Source organism: Diadema antillarum, unplaced genomic scaffold (genome assembly GCF_040938485.1).
Source record: "Diadema antillarum isolate AM-2024a unplaced genomic scaffold, OU_Dant_1.0 seq00000117_RagTag, whole genome shotgun sequence".
NCBI classification, from domain to species: domain Eukaryota; kingdom Metazoa; phylum Echinodermata; class Echinoidea; order Diadematoida; family Diadematidae; genus Diadema; species Diadema antillarum.
The window spans coordinates 80,218-101,603 of record NW_027271198.1 but is presented as its reverse complement, the minus strand read 5'-3'; the positions used below and the strand labels follow the sequence as shown (position 1 = coordinate 101,603).

General features: G+C 38.8%; 1 protein-coding gene across 1 annotated transcript in view; it reads right to left on the bottom strand.

Annotated features, from left to right (window-relative positions):
* The window catches only part of LOC139727062 (lethal(3)malignant brain tumor-like protein 4), a 30,826-nt gene that overhangs the window by 8,414 nt on the left and 1,026 nt on the right, over window positions 1-21,386 (bottom strand). Inside the window, exons 2-13 of the mRNA XM_071638041.1 lie at window positions 16,090-16,490; window positions 14,439-14,754; window positions 8,500-8,535; window positions 7,601-7,733; window positions 6,955-7,069; window positions 5,941-6,019; window positions 5,286-5,365; window positions 4,571-4,805; window positions 3,270-3,358; window positions 2,270-2,501; window positions 1,747-1,832; window positions 267-377 (exon numbers count right to left, since the gene is read on the bottom strand). Of these exons, the coding sequence (XP_071494142.1) occupies window positions 267-377; window positions 1,747-1,832; window positions 2,270-2,501; window positions 3,270-3,358; window positions 4,571-4,805; window positions 5,286-5,365; window positions 5,941-6,019; window positions 6,955-7,069; window positions 7,601-7,733; window positions 8,500-8,535; window positions 14,439-14,754; window positions 16,090-16,490 (1,913 nt within the window). The remainder of the gene's footprint in view (window positions 1-266; window positions 378-1,746; window positions 1,833-2,269; window positions 2,502-3,269; window positions 3,359-4,570; window positions 4,806-5,285; window positions 5,366-5,940; window positions 6,020-6,954; window positions 7,070-7,600; window positions 7,734-8,499; window positions 8,536-14,438; window positions 14,755-16,089; window positions 16,491-21,386) is intronic.

Here is a 21,386-nt window from a genome sequence, read left to right as displayed (position 1 = left end):
AAAGGCATATATATATATATATATATATCTTTTTTTTTAAAGTAAAACAATGCTATTATCTTTCCTGCAATAGACATACATGTGGATGTATTAACACAATTTTTGGGGAAAGAGTATTTGCCAATGAAACTTAATTACATTATTTTTGGCAAAAAACAGTATAACATACTGCAAAAAAGTAACACAGTTGGTATCTCTGCTAATGCTTCTTGGTTGCTCATAACTCCTCTTTACACTGCGTTTTTCACATCTGAACCAGCACTCACCAGTATCCGGTATTCCTCCACATCTGCTACCGTGGCAACCCTGATGAGGGAGGGGTTTCTCCTGTCTACACACTCCAGCTTCATACCCACTTCAAAGGCCAAAGGAGGACGCTGTTTTCAGATATGAAAGGAAAATTTTATAACTAATGCAGCTGACAACAGAACAGATATTGACACAAATCTCAAAATAATCTGAAAATGTTTAGAACGATGATGCATCGTTGGCTTAACTGGAAATGTAACTTTGGTTGATGCAACTTTGGCTTAACTAGAAATAAGAGATGCAAATCACAAAGCACTAATAAAAAGTCAAATATGGATGAAAACAACAGAAGAAAACTCTCATTAATACTTATGATGGTGGTGATGATTACCGTGTATGATGATGAAAAAAGAGAAAAAATAGACAGTAACAACAATAATCATAATAACACTACTGATCAAAAAATGTTTTGTAATAGCATCCTGTATGTCATGAAGTGCTGCTCTTGCCATTTAAATATTTTCTCTCTTCTGTTACAAGCGCAAGTTTAGGTGGTGGTAAAAAAAGATACTGCTACTAACGAATAAAAAGCTGAATAAGTAAAAAAAAAAGTCATGGACTTAGAAATAAGCTTGAATGTTGCTTTAGTTTTAGTTTTCTCAGGCTCCACTGGGGGAAAAAAACAAACAAACAACAAATAGAAATACATATGTCTATATACAGTCCGACCTCTGCTATCAGGCCAAGTCGGAACTGGCGTCCATCTGCACTTAAAAAGTGATTTAGCCAAAAATGAGAGGAACCATGTTTATGTATCAAGTATGCTGCTGACCCAGTGGTATTTTTTTAGTAGGAAGTATACACCAGAACAGTATAGTAAAATTTATGCAAGCTGTGGTGTTTTGGTTGATGTTTGGAGGACCAAAGATGACCCAACAGCTGTATTCATTACATGATGCTGGTAGTATGTATTCCGTGCATCACATTACATGTGGTATTGACACAAAATAGTGACGATCAGGTGATGTATGATAATTATGCTACTTGTGCAATATATGATACCACACTAGCCTACTTAAAATAAGAGTCATTAAATTGAAACATTTTATTGTATAAGCTGTTATTTTCGCTACAGATATTTTCGCAGATGAGCAAGTCAGGGACATTTTCCCGAACTGACACCGAGGCTACTGAAAGTGCAATATTAGTGTAGCTCATGGCGACATTTTCGCATGTTGTTAGATTCGCAGTCCAACAGTCATTCGCGAAATTCACAAAAATTAAACCCTTGCAAAAATAACAGCTTATATATACTGTAAAATTCATAATGGTTCTGTTGAAAATATCATAATTATGTAAATTGCATGAGTTTTGTGGAGTTTATATTGTGTTTGAAATCATTTTTTTTTTCTCTCTTCCGGATAAATAGAGAAGAGAGGGTCGGATAATTGAGGTTGGACTGTAAGTATGACAGTAAATTCATAGCTTTCTACTCACCGGTTTGAATGCTCTGGTGGGCACAGCCACTGATTTGGCCTTGGCCAAATAATCTGACCAAGTGAAGTTCTCAAGGTCAGGGTAATCTATGTGGGTTGACAGAGAGATAGTACATCAAACAGTACAGACATATCCATTCTTAGTAGTCAATGAAGATGGAAATAAATGACATACAATGATTTTATGACACTCTACAAATGCTGTACCTCACTATCATTTTACACTTTTACATATCCAAATCAAAGTGATCCTAATAAAAAGGTTGGACCAATCGTTTATTACACAGTAGGATCGCTTTGTTTTACTTTGTTTTATGATATCTCAGTCATTTCAAAACCAATTTTCATCAAATAAACTTTGAATTCCTCGAAGACATGTATGCTCTTTAACATTTCATAGAGTGGTTTCTAAGTATCTCACAAAAAGTTAAAAGCTGAATCCTCACTTAAACCAATACTATACCATCCCTTTAAATGCATCTAAAGTCTTGATGACAGAAGTGTTGCTATGGCGATGAACCTACCATTGGGCGGGGTCAGGGCCAAACCATTCTCCTCGCACCAGCCAACAGGGTGGATGTACGGTGACGTCGCGTCGCACCAGTAGTCGTACGTGTCCTCCCAGGCGTCAAAGTGGATGAGGAAGCGGTTGTCCATGATGTCGGTAACCGTGGCGACACAGATGAGGGTGGGATTCTTGCGGTCCACGGCCTCCAGCCTCATCCCCTTACGAAAGCCCTGGGGTGTCACTGTTTCCTACACATTCCACATGGCAGAGACAACCAGATGGTTAGCATCATCAGGTGCAAGTTACTTGCATCAATAGTACATTTGATGAATGCCACTGCGATCATTGGAATTCGGAATTAATAACCTTTAACACTCCAGTTCGTTACCATCTTCATCACATTTTTCATCGCTCACATGCTTTTACTTCTCATATCATTTAATGTCCTGGAAACCAGAAACATTTGAAGCATGAAATTGTCACGAATTGGAGCCAACAGGTTTTTTGCTGCATGAAATTCCATGAATGTCCACAGGCATTCCCTGCATTGTGTAGACAAATACCTTCACCTGCATTTTACTTTTGCAAATCTTAGCTCCTGGCAAAATTTGCAAAAGTTTCTGGTTTCACAGTAACTAAAACATCATTTGACCAAAACCTGAACATGATGCGTATTTTTAATATTAACATTCCGCACTCATAGGCCCGAATTCACAAAGGTGGTACAATCTTTGTCCATGGTTTAAACCATGGACAAAGACCGTAGTTTTGTATGGGGCGCCAAGTGTCGCATGGCCTATTTCGTCGATGAAATGACTGATTTCATAACGAAATAGGCCATGCGACACTTGGTGCCCCATACAAGACTACGGTCTTTGTCCATGGTTTAAACCATGGACAAAGACCGTAGTTTCGGTGAATTCGGCCATAGTCTTTTTGTCAACACAATATACCGTACTCCAAACTTTATTGATTCTTTTAAAGGCACAGTACATGTACAACATGGATCAACTCACGTTTTCATAGTTACTGAAAAGATGCTTTGGGGCCGAGGTGGATCTTGTCATTTTCAGGTACGCATTCCAACTGAAATCGGCTGCAAATCCTGGAGAAAGAAAACATTCAGGCTCATGATTATTCTTTTGCAATGATGGCATCCCTCATACACCACTGGCACACAAGGTCAAATATGAATGAACATCATGTCACAGTGCTGAAGTAAATTCCAACATTCTATTAAAATGACAGGGAAGGTAGTGATGAATATCATCTTGCAAAATCTTGACTTAGCCCCATTGCAACCCTACTCAGTGTCTAGCAGAGTTAGCAGCCCTGACAAGATAACAAGAAATCAAATTCACAGGAACAGCACACTACATACAGCATGAATATGGGATTATGGTAATTATGCATTCGCAAATGCATTTAGATTACATAAAATGAAGACAGAGATCTTAGCAGAAATACATTGTAAATTACTGCTATCTGTGAACTATTTATACTAAGTTGCACAAACAATTTATGCCTGCTGAACTATTAAGGTCTATCGGACCATGAATCATGTGAAAAGGGTCCACTCTTGAGGGATACTGAAGACGGTGTCCAAGGTGTAAATGTACTAACTACCAATTGCACAAATTCTAGAATTTTTAAACAAGTTAAAGTGGAAGCCCCGTAAGTGTGTTTGTAGGTGTGTATGTGTGAGAGTGTATCCTGAGTGCATACTGGTGTAAACAGGTATTTTACACAGGTCCTTTAATTTCCACAGGTCTGTACCCCAGAGAGAGGCTGGGATATGGGGAAGGTGGGACAAGATGAGGGACAGAGGGCCAAAAGGGAGAGGCTGAGAGGTAAAGATGGACCAGAGGGAGGGGCTAAGAGGTGGAGAGGGGGTAGAAGGAGGAGCTAAGAAGTAGAGAGGGACCAGAGGGAGGGGCTAAGAGGTGGAGAGGGGGTAGAAGGAGGGGCTAAGAAGTAGAGAGGGACCAGAGGGAGGGGCTAAGAGGTAGAGAGGGATCAGAGGGAGGGGATAAGAGGTGGAGAGGGATCAGAAGGAGGGGCTAAGAAGTAGAGATGGCCCAGAGAGAGGGGCTAAGAGGTGGAAAGTGGGCAGAAGGAGGGGCTAGGAAGTAGAGATGACCCAGAGAGAGGGGCTAAGAGGTGGAGAGTGGGCAGAAGGAGGGGCTAGAAAGTAGAGAGGTTTCAGAGGGAGGAGCTAAGAGGTGGTGGGGCAGGACTACATGAGGGAGGGAGGGACCACAAGGAGAAGCCAAGAGCTAGAAAGGCTGGACAAGGCTAGATGAGGGAGGGGTCTCACCTTTGGGTGGGAGGAGCCTGTGTCCGGTCTTTTCACACCATCCAGCGGGAAGAATGTCTGGAGAGTCGGCGTTGACCCAGAAGTCGTAGCACTCTGAGTAGCCATCAAAGTGGAGGCGGAGACGGTAACCACGGATCTCCATCACCGTCAACACACAGAAGAGGGATGGGTGTTTGGGGTCAATGCCCTCCAGCTTCATGCCGACCTTGAACAGATTCTTACTGGTTGGGAAGGGCTGGTAAACAAACAAACCAAACAAACAAAAATCACATGACATTGGTATAAAAAAGATATTATTTGACTTATCAAAATTCATTTTCTATTACAATTTGATAAAATCTTGCAGTTGTTTTTCCACTCTTTGTTATCATGGGAAATTGACTTCAAGTGCTGAGCACATTTCTTATTTTATGTGCAGGGAATCACCAATTAGTAAAAAAAACACCCAGTACTAGTATGGTCACATGTCAGTCATTCTTATTCACTTCATGAAAGGTGAGGTAACGAATACTAGACCCTCACAACCAAAAAATTAACAATATGCTAAAAATGTCCGACTAGTAGCAATTCACAAAAATATCTGTACATGAAGATGTCAGCTCGTACAGAAATTTGCCATCAAGCCATTTCAGTGTGAAGACAGCATTCACAGCATGGGGGGGGGGGGGGGAGAGAGAGAGACAATAAAAACAAACAAACGAACAAACAAACTCACTGTCTTGAAGAGCTTTACAGGAGCAGCTATGGCTGATTCCTGCTCAAGGTAACTGGTCCACTGAAATCCTCTTCTTTTACCTAATAAATGAAGCAGAAGAAAATGCATACTACTATCTACAGAGCAATAAACTTGATGTTTCCTCACCAATAGATTGTACAAAAGTGTGAGAAGTTACTGGTATTTGGGACAGATATTTCAAATTTGTACATGTTTTTGACAGAAAATCGGCATGTTATTCTTCAGGAATCAAAGAACTAAGATATGAGGCAGAATGACTACTATCTATTTTCCCGAAGTAATCGACAAAGGCATGAAGACAGATACAGTGTATAATACATATTCAAACCCTTAACGCTTAATGAGCCTGATCAGTGTCTAATACCAGTAGTCATGTCTCATTCATCAAGCTACTTTCACACACAATGCAAAGAGAACTAAAAAATCATACCATCTGGGCCAGACATTTGATGAATAATCACAACTGATTGTTCATACCTTCAACACAATGCCAGCCCATGACTTACAAATGGTATCAATCCCATAATCTATTAGCACTTTTTTTACAACACAGATTGCCAAGCGAAACTGGAAGCTTCAGATTGAATGTGTGCCTAGTCTACACTTACAGACCTTATTCACTTTACTCTTTTACCTTTGCCTGTAGTCTTGTCGGGAGACTTCATGTTGATGGTCATCTTCAGATCACCATGGAGACGGGCAATGGGAGAAATCTGAAATGATTTGACAGATGAGCGACAGAACATCACTTGTGAGAAAAGAAAAGGGTGTGATGTCTTTTGTGAAGGACTTTAGTAACACTAACAACCTTTTGCAACTGAAACCAAGTCAGACAGGTTTTTACCCAGCATATCAGAGACTCCAACTCTCCCGTTTTTGACGGAAGATCTCCCGCCGAAAACCCATTTTTGCAAAATCTCCCGTTCTCCCGTTTGAGATTTAATTTCTCCCGCCCTGGCTCTTTGTCTCCCGTTGGAGAGGATTTCTTACATATTTCTATCGTATGTTGAAATAATAAGCCTTAGATAGCACCAGAGAGCATCTAGAACTCTGGGAATTTCGCGCTTCGCACACATCAACTTTGAGTCTCCCGTTTGCTAGGGGTTTCAGGCTGGAGAATCTCCAGATCAGAAGGTACTTTGGGTTGGAGTCTCTGGCATATCCAAACCAATACTTTTTTGGAAGGTGGAGGGAATTGACAGCATGTGTGTCATTATGATCCTGGCTGAAGAGACAAAAAAAGAACAACAGAAAAATAACTTTTTTCATAGTGAATATCATCCCTGAGTATATTTCATGACAATCTCTAAACAGTGCTACCATAATACACATTAGAAAGGAAAAAATCTGGCTTTATGAACTGTGTAATGCTGTGTTACAACACCAATAAGAGGTGCATATTAATTTTACAACATTAACACTGTGAGGTACTAACTTTGAAATGACCTTGAAGTTGACAAATTACACAGATAAAAAGATTTGTCACAAAAGTAATTTATTATGGCAAAAAGCTTTTGCGCTCCCAGAAAATGTGACGATTCATTTTGTATAGATCATTTGTTTGCTGAAGAAGGAATGATAAAAGTTTCACAAAAGCTGCTCTTGCATTGTCTACAGAGTCAATATACGAAAATATGACTGGACATACTTTGCCAGACGAGGGCAGTGTCATCTTCCTCTTGGGTCCCTTTTTCTTGGCTCCAGCATTGTTCGAGGCTATGGCAATGGCCTCTTTAATGGAATTCTTCTTTAGGGCACCTTGTCTAGAATAAAACAAAACAAAACGAAAAATAGTACAAACATCAATGATATAGAACAGGCAGGGCAAGACATTAACTTTATGAGGCTACATTGTTAATGCGTTTTCTGTGTAAAAGCCCCCATAAAGTTCAAATACAGCCAAGTAAAAAAAAAAAAAAGGTCCTAGTTTCTCAACCCTGCCCCCATCAATTTTTGCTGCTTTATTCTGAATGATAAAAAAATTGAATTTTGATTGATTTTCCAGCCATTGAGCCTTGCACATGCACAGCCTACATATTGTACCATACTTAAATATAACTGGAAATAAGATAACTCAAATGGCATTGTGCAATGGATCAGCCACTTTTAAATCCAGGAAAAAAAACCAAAAAAAAAAAACAACTGCTTTTTTGGAAAAGGGAAAAAAAAAAATGCTCTTATCTTTCTTTTTTCAAAAAGTTGGGACAAGAAACTAATACTCTATTTACTTGGCCCAACACGCTTCAAAAGTATTACACGAATGCGTCTACAGATGGGCGTGATCTGGAACTCACTTGCTAGCATAGGCTCCAACACAGGACTGTGAGCAGAATCGTCCCGACTTGCAGAACTCTGTGGAGAGGCCACGCTTGCCACACTGCTCACACATACACGTATCATCCTTGCCCAGACTGTTCTTCCTTGCTCCTTCATGGTGAACAAATACACAGGAAATAAAAGAAGAAAAATAATAGATACATACGGTGAATGGAGAGATTGGGACATAAAACAGTTTGCAGATAGTAGATTGAGACACAATTGCTACATGAGTAGCAAGAGAAAGATAGCAGTAAGAAGCTCAAAATTCTTTTAAAAAGCGAATGCTTCATTTGGTAATAATCCTCCAGCACAGTGTTTGTTTACCAGTTTTCATGTTCTTTTATGTGATCACATGATAAACATTGTTCATCATTTTTTTCAAAGGCAGCCTGCCATAAAACTGATGTATCAAAAGTACTGTAATCATTTTGTTATGTGTGCACGATGCAGCAAATTCAAGCAAATCAATCTAGGAAAAAAAGAATGTATAGCTGCTAACACTCAGACATAGTACAGCATAGGCCCTACTATGAAACAGACATACATCTTGTACAAACATACATACATTCATAACTGCAAAAAACATACAAACTTAAATATATATACAAACGCTATACATACCTGTACTTAGGCCTATATACATACAAACATACATAACCTGACATGAGATGTATACATTGTATGCACATGCATTGTCACAGTACATGTGTGTAAAAAAAAATAATAATAAAATAAAAAGTGTAGACAGAGAGAGAGAAAAACACACCACTGGGCCAAAAACATATAATAGGAATATCTACTATATTACATATCACAATATTATCGTATCATGTTATACCACGGAGAAAGGAGAAAAGGAAATAATCCAACATACCTGCATCATCATTCACCAGGCTACTCTTCCTTGGTCCTTTGAAAAAGAAAGCAAATATAAGTGGAGACAACGTGTAATACAAGCAAAAAGCCTAGATAAACAAACAGACAGATTAAATGATAGCGGCATCATAAGAAATTATTTACTATCTAAAAAGTGGAATTTATCATCCAACTATTTCTCACTGGCCCTTGCATATCAAATATGTGTATACAGTACACTCCCCTTATTAACTCTTTATGTGCCACGTTCGCACGTCCGGCTCAGTCGACGGCGTGCCAACTACGCATATTCTGCTCAACAAACAAAGCCGCCAAGACCGATCGATAAACCGCTAATTACTGCTAATCCTGCGGCACAATAAAAGCGTTTCTTGTGCTTTTGTTCCACTCATATACCACTTGCATTCTATGTGGTGGTCGACTATCAAGCGATGTTCCCAACTAGATTTGCTTGTACATTCTAAGTTTCTGTCACGGTTTTATGTGCAAAAGTCATGCCTTTACAGTAATGTAGAAACTGGTCATTCAAAAGAAAAATTGAAAATAGATTCGTCATACAATTTACATCGTAACAAAGCTTGCCATTCCTCTTTGACTTTGCCTACTATTATGCCCATCTGAACAGAAATTTGTAGAAGTTATACAAATCGGAAAAACAGAATTCTTTCTCAAAGCATGACTACCTTCGTGTCTCAGAATAACGTGGCACACAGGGGATTTCCACCATGGCACATAAAGAGTTAAGAAATAAAGTCTAAAAATTATCATTTATTATCCCTATACATCTTATTTGTTTGGTTATTATATGAAATTTTGATATTTAAAACTGCCTGTCCCAAGGAAATCTTTTTAACAGCCGTCAATTTAATTAACTGAGCAGCAATGCAAATGCAAGCTGACTTACAAGTGCATTATGTACATATTGATTTACATTATGTACAATGTATGTTGATTTACAGTATCATACCCTGATCATCACTTATGTGGCCAAATGAATATCTACATATGTGCTGTACATTTTATGATGATTCTTCTATTTTTCTATGGATTACAGTTGAACCTCTCGTATCCGGACAAGTCGGGACCGGGGCTCATCCGGATAAGGGATTTGGCCGGATACGAGAGACTCAATGCTTTATACATGTGCATATACAATGTACATACACATGTACTGATGTAGCCCATTGTAGTACCACATGTAGTAATGTGTATACTGCAACCTTTTCATTGTTACATGTGAGAGGACTCAAGCGCATAATCTTGTGTCCATGTTCTTGCGATGATTTGGGGATGTTTGGGGATGTTAAAATGTCTGAAGGTAAGCAATTTGGAAGGAAATTTGATGTAATGTATGTCAATCATGTTGGAAGTAATACATGTGTATGTAATTCATGTGTGTTTGTGTAGGAGTTCTCAAGGAGTTGGGAATCCCCCTTTCCTCCCGTAATTATTTAAAAAAAAAAAATCACGGCGAGAATGTGTCCGTATAATAGAGAGATCCGGATAAAGGGAGGCCGGATAAGAGAGGTTCAACTGTACTTGGATTTGCCCACAAAAAAAAAACAACAACAATGCAATCAAACCAAGATTTTGTCAAGGGAATCATTTGTCAAATTGCTGCTAGATGACTAATGGTTAACAAAGGATATTGCATGAAAACATGCACATTTACGAAATCAGCATGAAATCAACTTTTCAAACATCCCTCTATGATTATCGAACTTTAAAAAAAAAATCAAGAGTAGCAATATGAATCATTGGAATCGCATCTTTCCAAAAATCTGGTAATGTACATATATCATGTATTCATATTGCAAAACTCTATTTACTAAGTTTTATGAAATCCTGTAGAATTACTAAACTTGCACAGAAACTAAAAAACCTGACATTATATCTGAACCGAGTTCAATATGAACGCAGCATGATAAGACACTATATATGTGACCGTGCACCTCAAAACGAACATAAAGTCGCACACACTGATTTTGCGTGAGGACTGAAAATAAGTGAAATGGGTCAACCTAGTCGAACTTGACTTTTTCATATTTTCTGAAAGAGCGGGTCTTCTTTTACATTATGCTAAAATTTGGTATCATAAAACGGGCAGGAAAGTGTGTTTTTTTTAGCAGTTTATCTCGGACATTTGTGGTAGAATAGTGTGATTAGGTGTGTCTTTAGAATCCCTTTTTCATTTCTGAAAAACCTTGTCCACACTCTTCACTTTCAACTGCAATAACATTTGAAAGGATAGTGCTACTACTTTGAAAGTTGGCGTTAATTATGGACAGAATGTGTTAATGAGGCATGCTTAATTTCAGTTTAATCTAATAATCCCTTTATTGTTGTTACTCTGGTGGTTTACTTCCTGTTTTTTTCCCATTCATCGCTCAGCCAGCACGGTTTGGTAAAGATTAAGCGCTTGAATAGACACTGCACTTCAGAGCCTCTTTTCTCAGTTCACACTTTTCCTGAGTTTGTGCTTTCTTTCCAATACTTAGATAGGTTAGGAGAGTCCATTTGATTTGAGTTATACATCATTTTAAAGCTTAAAGTCTGCTCTTTCAGAATATGGTCTTAATTAAAAATTCATGTCTGGCGACTTTTTGTTTGTTTTGAGGTGCAGTGTCACATATAGCAAGATGATCCTATCTCTGGGTCAGAAGGTTAGAAGGTCAAGAAGGTTCAAGGGGGATAATGAGTTTTCAAGGAATTTTTCGTACAGGCAGCCATATCAGTAGGGGCTACACGTATGTTGTAACTTTTCCACACCTTGGCCTTGTATCATATCGTATACTGTCAGCAGGATACGGTACTGTATAAATTGCGAAACATTTCATAATGTGGAATTTCTGCACATGTATGGCTCTAAATGTGATGACAGTATGAAATATTTCTAAGAACAGAAATGCTTCTTCTCCCTCTGTGTTTAGTCCATCTGAATTTATATCCATGCCAGCAAAGTGTCAATGGTCAGTGAAATAAGCATTCATATGGAATTGATCTTATCAGATGAGCAAAGAAAGCCAACAATACAGAAATTTCTACATTTGCAGAAGGGCACATGTGTTACAATCTATTCAATGCATTTTTGCAATGACCCTCTTTTCTGCGGTACAGCGACTAGGTCACTTGGTGATCAGAAACGGCTAATGATGAAAATAGCTTCTCGGAAGTGTTTGGACAGCAAGCTACAAGTACAATTGTAGTTGACACGCTGACGCGACATTAGTCACAGTACCAGACGCGGATCTAGAGGGGGGGTTGGGGGGGTTGCACCCCCCCCCCTCCAAAAAAAAAAAAAAATCCAGGGACCATTTTTTTTTTTTAATCTTATCTTCTTTTTTTTAACTTGTAATTTTTAATTTGGCAATGACCTCCATACCCAAAATAGTGGTGTTTTAGATGGAAGAAAATGTCATTTTCACACAGAGATTTTCAAAAATTCTCCCTACTGTGGGAGGGGGGACACCCCCCTCCCACACCCTCCCCCCCTTTATAAAAAGCTAGATCCGCCCCTGAGTACTTTGCTCAATATTTCTCAGACTTCCAAAAAATATAGTGGCCTAACTTGCACTTTTTCTGCTGCTATTCACAATGAATCTTTCCTCATTGGATCAATCATTTTTTTTTTCCTTCCTGTAAAGGCAAGCTCTCAAAATGTATTCAACTGTAACATGCAACGATATGAAATAAGACTATCCCCTTTCCACTCTCCCTTTACATGCAAATCTTTGTGTGGGGCAACTGAACTGTAGTATCAAGTGACTGGACATACAAGTGGATGTAGTCTTTCCCAAGACTGATACAGTTATTAGATCTATACACACTACAAAAGAGGATAGTGATAAGACCTTATTGACCAACTGTCTGGAGAGGAGGCTAACCTTGGAGGTTATGCATATGAACAGGAAGTTTTGGCTCTACCTCCCACACTGATCAAGAACTGGCAATTTGACATGAAGGACTGAAGGAAAAGGAAGTTACTAGCCCTTTCATTCTGACAAATCTTACAGGAGTGCGCTGTTTTGAAAGCTTTAAGATGTGTACAATTGATGTTTAAGGACAAAACTCCCCTTTTATCAATTTCAAATGGACATCTTTCTTATTTCTACCAGGTAATATAACATATTGACATGTGTAAACGTGTTTGTAAAGAACTAACACATTGTGTTAAACTTTGTGACTTCCAATGTGGATAACGTGACATTCCTTTACTGTAAAAGTGGTTTCTTTCGCGTACAGAAACTTTCGCGGTTTCCATCGGTGCCGACTTTTTCACATGTGCTTAAATTCGCGGTCGGTAATGATAGCGTTGTAACAAGCAACGAGTTCAAAACATTTTCGCGTGATGTTAAATTCGCAGTTTAACCTCAAAGCGTGAAAAGCGCGAAAATAAAACCACCGCGAAAGAAACCACTTTTACACTACATATGAGGAAATACATCATAAAATGTCTGAATAGTCCTATTGTACATGAACAAATCCCTGCTGGTATCTCATATATTGCCATACTACAAAATCTAACAGCATCTATGGTTTTGATTGATTTATATACCTTACTCTGAGATTCAGGGAGTTTCTAGGCTTCTGACTGGTCAAAGATGCAGTCACAATATTTCTGCTGTAGTGCCTCGCAGTCAACTAGTGGGTTAATATGTGCGTAAGTATATCTTCCATACACTTTTGTGCATTGTGGAATTAAATACTTTATAATATGTGCTTTCTCTCCTGACTTGCATTATGATTAGCTTCATTTTAAGGCCTTAATTCAGCATAAATATCTCCAATTAAGTGAAATGTGGTATATAAAACAAATATTGACTGCTTCTTTTCAGATCACAGTTAAAGCTGCTTGCCGTCAGTGATTTCCCGACAGTGCCACTCGAAAATGCCCCACCTTGACTTTGCCTCAGGGCATAGCATAGTTGAGAAATCATCTTTGGGCAAATAGTTTTAAATGTGCCCCTTGAAGCAGTCAATATCTGTATAATATTTGTTTCTTCAAAAGGTAAGAATGCATTCACATAGACTCTTTAAGAATTTTTCATTAAAACTGCCAGGTAAAGATACCTGGGAATTAGTTCACTTTAAAAGCACTTTGAATTTTCTCAAGCAGTATGGGACCAGCAATATTAGTTACTGTAAAACCAGAAACATTCGCACCTTGAAAGTTTCATGAATTACCAGTGGCACTCAATGCATTTTGTAGAAGAATACTTTCATGTGCATTCTACTTTTGGCTCCTCAAAACATTTGTGAAAGTTTCATACACTCAAAAATTCCTGGTTTTGCAGTAGCTGGCATGCAATTTAAACACAGACTTCAGTATTGCGCTTAGCACTATTGCTGGCAGAGATATTACATACACAGAGTTTATTGCTGACATTTATGTACCTTTTAACCTATCTCGTCTCAGCAGTAAGGTTTATACTCCACAACTCACTCAGTACCAAACAACACTCTTGACTTTAACATCTCAATTACATCAGACCGTGTGCGGACTGTTGTGACAAGCATTCGTGATTGTCATGAATTATCAGAGCTTCAATGCGTCTTTTCCTTTTATGACAACATGCACAGAAGTTCTGCAAAAGATCAAGGAATTGAGAAAGTTTCTGCAAATGAAAGGGGAAATGCAAACATGTACCATAAATACTCTATGAAGCACAGAGTCTTAAACTGGTAAAGATCCCCCCAGAGAATACAGCTGTACTCTTACAACATATCACTTTGTGTCACTGTGTGTCATATTCAAAGGGAGAAGAGAGTGACAAGAGAGAGAGAGCAACAGAAAAAGAAAGATAGATAGAAAAAAAACAGAGAGGGGGTGAGGGAGAGAGTGAGGGAGAGGTAGAAAGAGAAAGCAGAAGAGAGAAAGTGAAAGAAAAAGGAAGGTGTCCACATTACTGCATATAGCTACATTAATGAGAGACTTACTTCCTCTTCCGCTGTAGCCAGGACTTGTCCCAGATCCTGGACTTGGCGTCGTGGCCCTACTAGCCGGGAGACTCCCGACCTCACTCACTGCTGCACTGACACCACCTTTCTGGTCCACACTGTGGGCCAAGACCTGGTTTTCCATCTGGTCAACCTCTCGGACCATCTGGTCCACCTCTCGGACAATCTCTGCCGTTCCGGGGATATTAGAGCCGTCTGGAACAGCATCACCACCAGGTCCTGGTCCAGGTCCTGGCCCATCAAGCTCTGTCTCATCCATGATGAGGTCCAGGAGTCCAAACTCATTCATCCGGAACTATGGAAGATAATGGATCACCTCATGAAAACAACACGGAGCTCACTCCAAATCAAACTGTAATTTCAGTGTGTGTACAGCAATTACGATAGCCTATACATGTAATCTAGGTGAAGGATGCAGTTAATGTCTTAGCTGTAAATGCTAAACGTCTGATGTGGCGACACTATTGTCTTTTCTAAGCGATACATCTTATGTGGCAAGACTATGAACAGTGGATATGTGCAAAGCATCCATGACCTATATCCACTCGTCTTGCTATAGTCGTTGTTTTCTAATTATCGATTTTGAATTGGGCGGCAGTTTTCGTACGAAGAACTGCAAGCGATTCATATTCAATAATAAGAAAACAACGACTACAGCAAGACAAGTGGATAAAGGTGGTGGATGCTTCGACAGTTCGTAGTCTCGCCGCATCAGACCTATCACTTAGCAAAGATGATAATCTCACCGCATCAGACGTTAAGCTTTTACAGCAAAGACAATAGAGGATGCATCCTCTGCCTAGATTATAGGCTACAATTACAAGTGCAGACATACATGTTGGAAGTGGAGCTGATAGAATATTCAATGAGAACAGAAAGTTGTACAGTACAGTGGAAATGTTGACAGGATTAGTGTAATTCTTCACAATGGACAAATGTAAATGCATTAGATAGCTTGTTTATAATTTCACTGTGGTTTATGATTTGAGATTTAATTCTTATAAATTACAACATATTTCATTCCGGCATGATTTTGTAAAGAAATTTCCCTACTTACGAAATATTCCACTTTTACGGTATTGACAATGCCACACTAAAGTATTAAAGAGCAATTCTTTAGAACAAGTCAAAATGATTCTTTTGCAAGCACAATAATCATCTTGGATCCATGACTGTGACAATATCATGCTGTACAGTGTATGGAACATTGTATTACACCAGTATTCAGTACCAATTGGCCTTCTGGCATTTTGCCTTGTTTTGTTTTGGGGTTTTGTCCTCAAGCAGTGTCAAAGATGATATGAAAGCTTAGAGTCTGGAAAATTCAGAAATAATGTACTACCACTGAAAAAAAAAATACACTGTATATATGTATCAATGTTTGACTACCTGATGAACCTTTCATGACAGGCCACATATATGCATCAACATACAATGTAATACACTGTATGGCTTGGCTAAGGCTATTAAGTTTTGTCTAACCTTTTTGTTGTTGTTGTTGTTGGGGTTTTTTTTTTTGGGGGGGGGGGAGAGGGATAAAATGGATTAGTCAAACACCCACAGATGAGGCTGCATATTTGAGTCTCAAAAGGGGGAGGAGAAGGAAATAGTGTTTGCACTGAACTCTAACCTTCATATTGCTGCCCGGGAGTGATGCGATCCCATTCTTCCACTCCATCATGGTATCAAAGCCCTGGATTCCACCGTCTCCGCCTCCTCCCGCATCCCCCTCCCCTCCCGTCTCCAGCTCCGTCGACATCTCCATCTCCATCTTAGTCCCCTCCTCCTGTTCCACCCCCTCCTCCTCCTCCTCCTCCCCCTTGGGAGGTGAGATGGTGCTTGGGTTGGGGAGTGAGGCAGACCCCTCCTCTGCATTCCCCTTGGCTGCAGCGTTGCCGGTGGCGATGATGCCATCCTGCGTACTTCCCTCCTCTTTTACCTCCTCCTCCTCTTCTTCTTTGGTCTCAACAGGAGCATCTTCAAGTGTTGGCATCTCAGAGGTTGGGTCATCTGCTTTCTGCCCTGTTGTCCCTTTCAACAATAGGCAACAATTTTAATTAGAAAATGATTCATGATGGTCGTTTGGTTTGTCGTCTGAATATTTCACAATTACTGGTAACATACAAATCTGCAGTAAACTCTGCAAAACCAGGAGAATAAACCTAGAAGACGAAAGTCAAACTGCACATCAGCAATGAAATAAGCCAAATGTCCAAAGCAAAATCAAGTATAAAAGAAAACCATGATAACATGGAGCACATTGACCGCACTTGAATTTTTCAGTACCTCAACCTCAATAATATGTAACATCACAGGCACCTCAAAGAGACTAGTAGCCATTTCATTCAGGACTACATGTACAACGTACCAATATAACATCACTTACATAGCACTACTTTCAGTTTTGTTTTGTTTTTTAATAATAAAAAAGACATTATTTCTACTATGACTGCTCATGATACATGATGGACCTTATGTTTTACACATATCTCACCCATGAAAAAGAAAGACCTTAAACTTCTCACAATTTCAAGAAAAATTCACAAGCCATGGCAGACCTGTGTAAAAGATACTGCATGATCATGTAAAAAAAGAAAGAAAAAAAGGCAACATATTTTAGAAGCAGGTACAGTTGTAGCAAAGGCGAGTAACATGGTAATTTTGATAAACAAAACAGATAATTATTACTGATCAAATCAAGTGGATGATAAAACATCTATACATTTAAGAAGATATAATAATACCTCCAGGGTAATCTTTGTGAGTGGAAGAGGTTTTTTTGAAGTACAATTTAGAAAAAAAAAATATGACAAGTTCAACCTTTAGTAACCCATCAATACCACATTTTTTTTTAATGCCCATCACTACAACTGTCGATACCACAAAAGTTGAATTGTGTGCTGTTGTTGTGTTTCTTTTGAATCTTGAAGTCTGTTCCATGTGTCATAGAGAAGTTACACTATGATGATTACAATTTATGATAATTACCAAGCTACAACCATAGCAACAGCCACAGTATAAGCACTCAGCATATACCACAGCATGTCATGTACTGGCTGCCATGAATAAAGTGATGATCATGGAAAATAGCAATTGCTGCATGTCTCATCAATTATGAAAGAAGGCCTGACATTGTATGATATTTTCATGATAGTAAGAGAATTCATGTGTGGGCAGGGGCGGATCCAGGGAGGACCGCAACTGGCGCACGCCCCCCCCCCCTTTATTTTTTGTTGAAACAAAAGAAATAAAAGAAAAAAATGGGGGGAGGGGTGCGTGCGCTCCCCCCCCCCCTTTAATTTTGTAAACGCGCCCCCTCTTTACGGAATTCCTGGATCCGCCCCTGGTGGGTGATCATTGTGCAAACAAAGTGGCAATATCAAGCAGCCTCAGATGAGCAATGAACTGATATATAGAGTTTAATATCAAAGTGTTGCAATAATAGAGACACCAAAAATAAAAATCAAGAATAGACCTGGTAGCTTGATTTGTTATTTTGAAGGTTTCTCTAAGATCTACTAATTTGTAAAAATGTTACAAATATCAGGCAAAAAGTTTAATAAAGAAGTGAATGGAGGGTCAAAGTTTCACAAAGCTTTATGAAATTATGACATTGGTCATTGTCATAAATGTAAAGTATTGGTGACAATGTCAGGGCCTTAATATCAAATATAAATTTGTTTGCACTTTTTTACATGAATTCAAGAAGAAATTATATCCAATGCCATAGCTGTAATGCTTCAGTGATTAATGAAGTCAAGGAGGTCAAAGTTACTAAATCAACCCATTGAGGACGGGCTAATTTTGCTACAACACGCATTTCCTATAGAACCCTGCTCGAGTATACTAGGGACTTGTCCTCAACGGGTTAATGACCTCCCTCCCCCCCCCCCCCCCCAAAAAAAAAGAGCATTTTCATGCTGTTTGTTTGCGCATTCCAGTGGAAGGGTTGGGATGCCATATTGTTATTGCCATGTCTCATCTGCATTTTTCTTACTCTACTCAATAACTTTTTTTTCAGTAAGATATGCTATACTTCAAAGCTTCATAACTTTCAAATATCTTTGTCCAATTTCAATGAAATCATATCTTTTTGGGGGGGTTTGTTTTTTGGTTTAATTTCATTCACATGAGGAAGAATGTCTTAAAGAGTGTGTACAGTTCTGGTCGAGGTGAAGATTTAGCTTTTAACGTTTTGTCAGATATTCAGAAACCACTCTATGAGATGTCAAAGAGCATGCGGTTCTAAGGGGTATCAAAAGTTTATTCGATGAAAATCGGTTTTGAAATGGCTGAGATATCCAAAAACAAGGTGAAACAAAGAGATACTAATAAAGTTGGGGCATGTCGCCTTTTATTATTAGCACTTTTTTGGATATCTCAGTCATTTGAAAACCAATTTTCATCAAATGAACGTTGAATCCTTCTTAAAATTACATGCTCTTTCATATTTCATAAGAGGCTTTTCATCATCTCACTTAGGAATGTTCAAAACATGAATCCCTACCTCAACCAGTACTGTACAGTCCCTTTAAGCAGTTGGTCACATCATTATGATTTGGTATATTTTCTGCATTTGGTGTAAATATAAAAACCTAATGAGGGGAATAACTGGACAAGGCAAGTGCCAAAATGTGTCTTGCCCATTCGCGTAGAAGAAATTGTTTTTCTAAATCCCAGAAGTTCATTGACCCCACCTATGACCTTTGACCTGGTGGTGACCTTCAACCTCCCGAGGGATATTTACCAGCCAAGTTTGGTCACAAACGGACATAGGGATCAAAAGTTATGAGCCATAATTGAAACGCGCCGTAAAAACTTAACATTGGGCTCTAAAAGTTCGTTGATCCCTGTCTGTGACCTTTGACCTTGCGGTGACCTTCAACTTCCCAAGGGACATCGACCATCCAAGTTTGGTCACAAACGGACATATGGATCAAAAGTTTTGAGCCATAATTGAAACGCGCCGTAAAAACTTAACATTGGGCTCTAAAAGTTCGTTGATCCCTGTCTGTGACTTTTGACCTTGTGGTGACCTTCAACCCCCCCCCCCCCCCCCAAGGGACATCTACCATCCAAGTTTGGTCACAAACGGACATATACATCAAAAGTTATGAGCCATAATCGAAACGCACCGTAAAAACTTAACATTGGGCCCTAAAGTTCATTGACCCCTGCCTGTGACCTTTGACCTTGAGGTGACCTTCATGTTTGGTAAAATGTGTAACTTTGTATAACCACTCTTCCCTCCAAGTTTGATTGAAATTAAAGTCCTTAGTAGAGAGTTATTCAAGTTTTTGTAGCATTACAGAGGACGACGGACGGACAACGGACGGACAGACGCCGCAGGCGATCCCTTAATCTCCCCACACCTCCGGTGGGCTCGACAAAAATACTGTATCACAAAATATCTGCACAACCTCCTATCTGTTGGCAGGATCAGATTTTGTGTGTAGTGTTTTCTGCCTGGGTTTCCATTCAGGGTTCCTGTTCTGGCTGTCATGTAATCAAATATCACTGTATGTGGCACATCTTTGGTACTCCATCATACTCATCTTTAACTGTGTCACAAACAAGGATATTTGCATGGCACTGTGGGTTAAGGAAAGAGATGAAGTCTTAACCCTCTGCATGCTTTGAGTAATGAGTGACTCAGAAAACCCCATAGCATTGTACATACCATCTGAAGTCCCTGGCACAGAAAGGGTTAAAGGCATAATTTACCATAATTTGCAGATGAAACAAAAACCCAGCATTAGTGCTTCAAAATAGTTCTAAAATGTGAGTTAGGGATAGAAACAACCAATGTAAAAATCTGAACCAGTATAATCGATGTTAAGTATTGTTCAATAAACTTAAAGAAGCATATTTTATCACAGTATACTTCAAATACGAATTAAGCACGAATGATTTATATGACTTATGTTGGTCTCCCGATAGTAGCAACATTGTAAGTCATTCCCTCTTCCAGCAAACCAATTTTATCATTCCAAATCCCAGCCTATCTGCCCCTGTGCACTCTCAAGCACTCGCACGCACATTCACCACCATCACACATCAGAGTTTATTTTCCCCTGCTATCTTCGCAGCAGAATTTGTATTGTTTACCAATTTACCTACCTACCTTTTCCTCGGGCCGGCCATCTTTTCAAGCAATGCTTACAATGGCGGCCCTCTGCATTATCACTTCTTAAATATAATATTGTTATTGTAATCCCAGCTGCATAGACATGCATACTGTAATATCATTAATTTCCTTTTATATCGTTGTTTATGCAAGTCAAACGACTCTGTTTCAAATAAACTTTGTATGTTTCCCATGTTCACGTTTATTCAATCTAGTATATATTGATTTGCAGAAAATAAAGTATCTATCAAACAAATATACAAAACGTGAACAATAGTTAGAATAAAAATGTTTCCAGACTAAACCATCTACAGTTATGGTTTAATATTATAGAAAAATACTGATATCTCCTTATATTTTAGGCTTTACTGCAAAAATTTCATATGGTAGGATGTTTTGTGATACAACTGACCTACACAAATGCTCAAAAGTGATATCTTGAACGTTTTTTAAATCACTGCTCCCAAAGGTAAATACAATGTAGGACCTCTAAGGATGCAGTCAGCATCTTCCAGACACAAATTTTTTACTATGGTTGAGGAGACATACATGTAATGTCATGCCCACCCCACTAACTTTATCTCCTCTACTGCAAAGTGTAATAAAAGATGTTTTCCAGAACATTACACATAACAAAACACTAGAATGTGATGCTAATCATCAAAAAGATTGGTGCTATCGTTATTTGAAGCATTTCAGTCATTTTTTGCTATCTGAAGCTTTCATAAATCACATGAAAATCATTGAATGAGAAGTGTAGAACTTTGGATTTTTATTTTGTCGTTGTTGTTGTTTTTTTT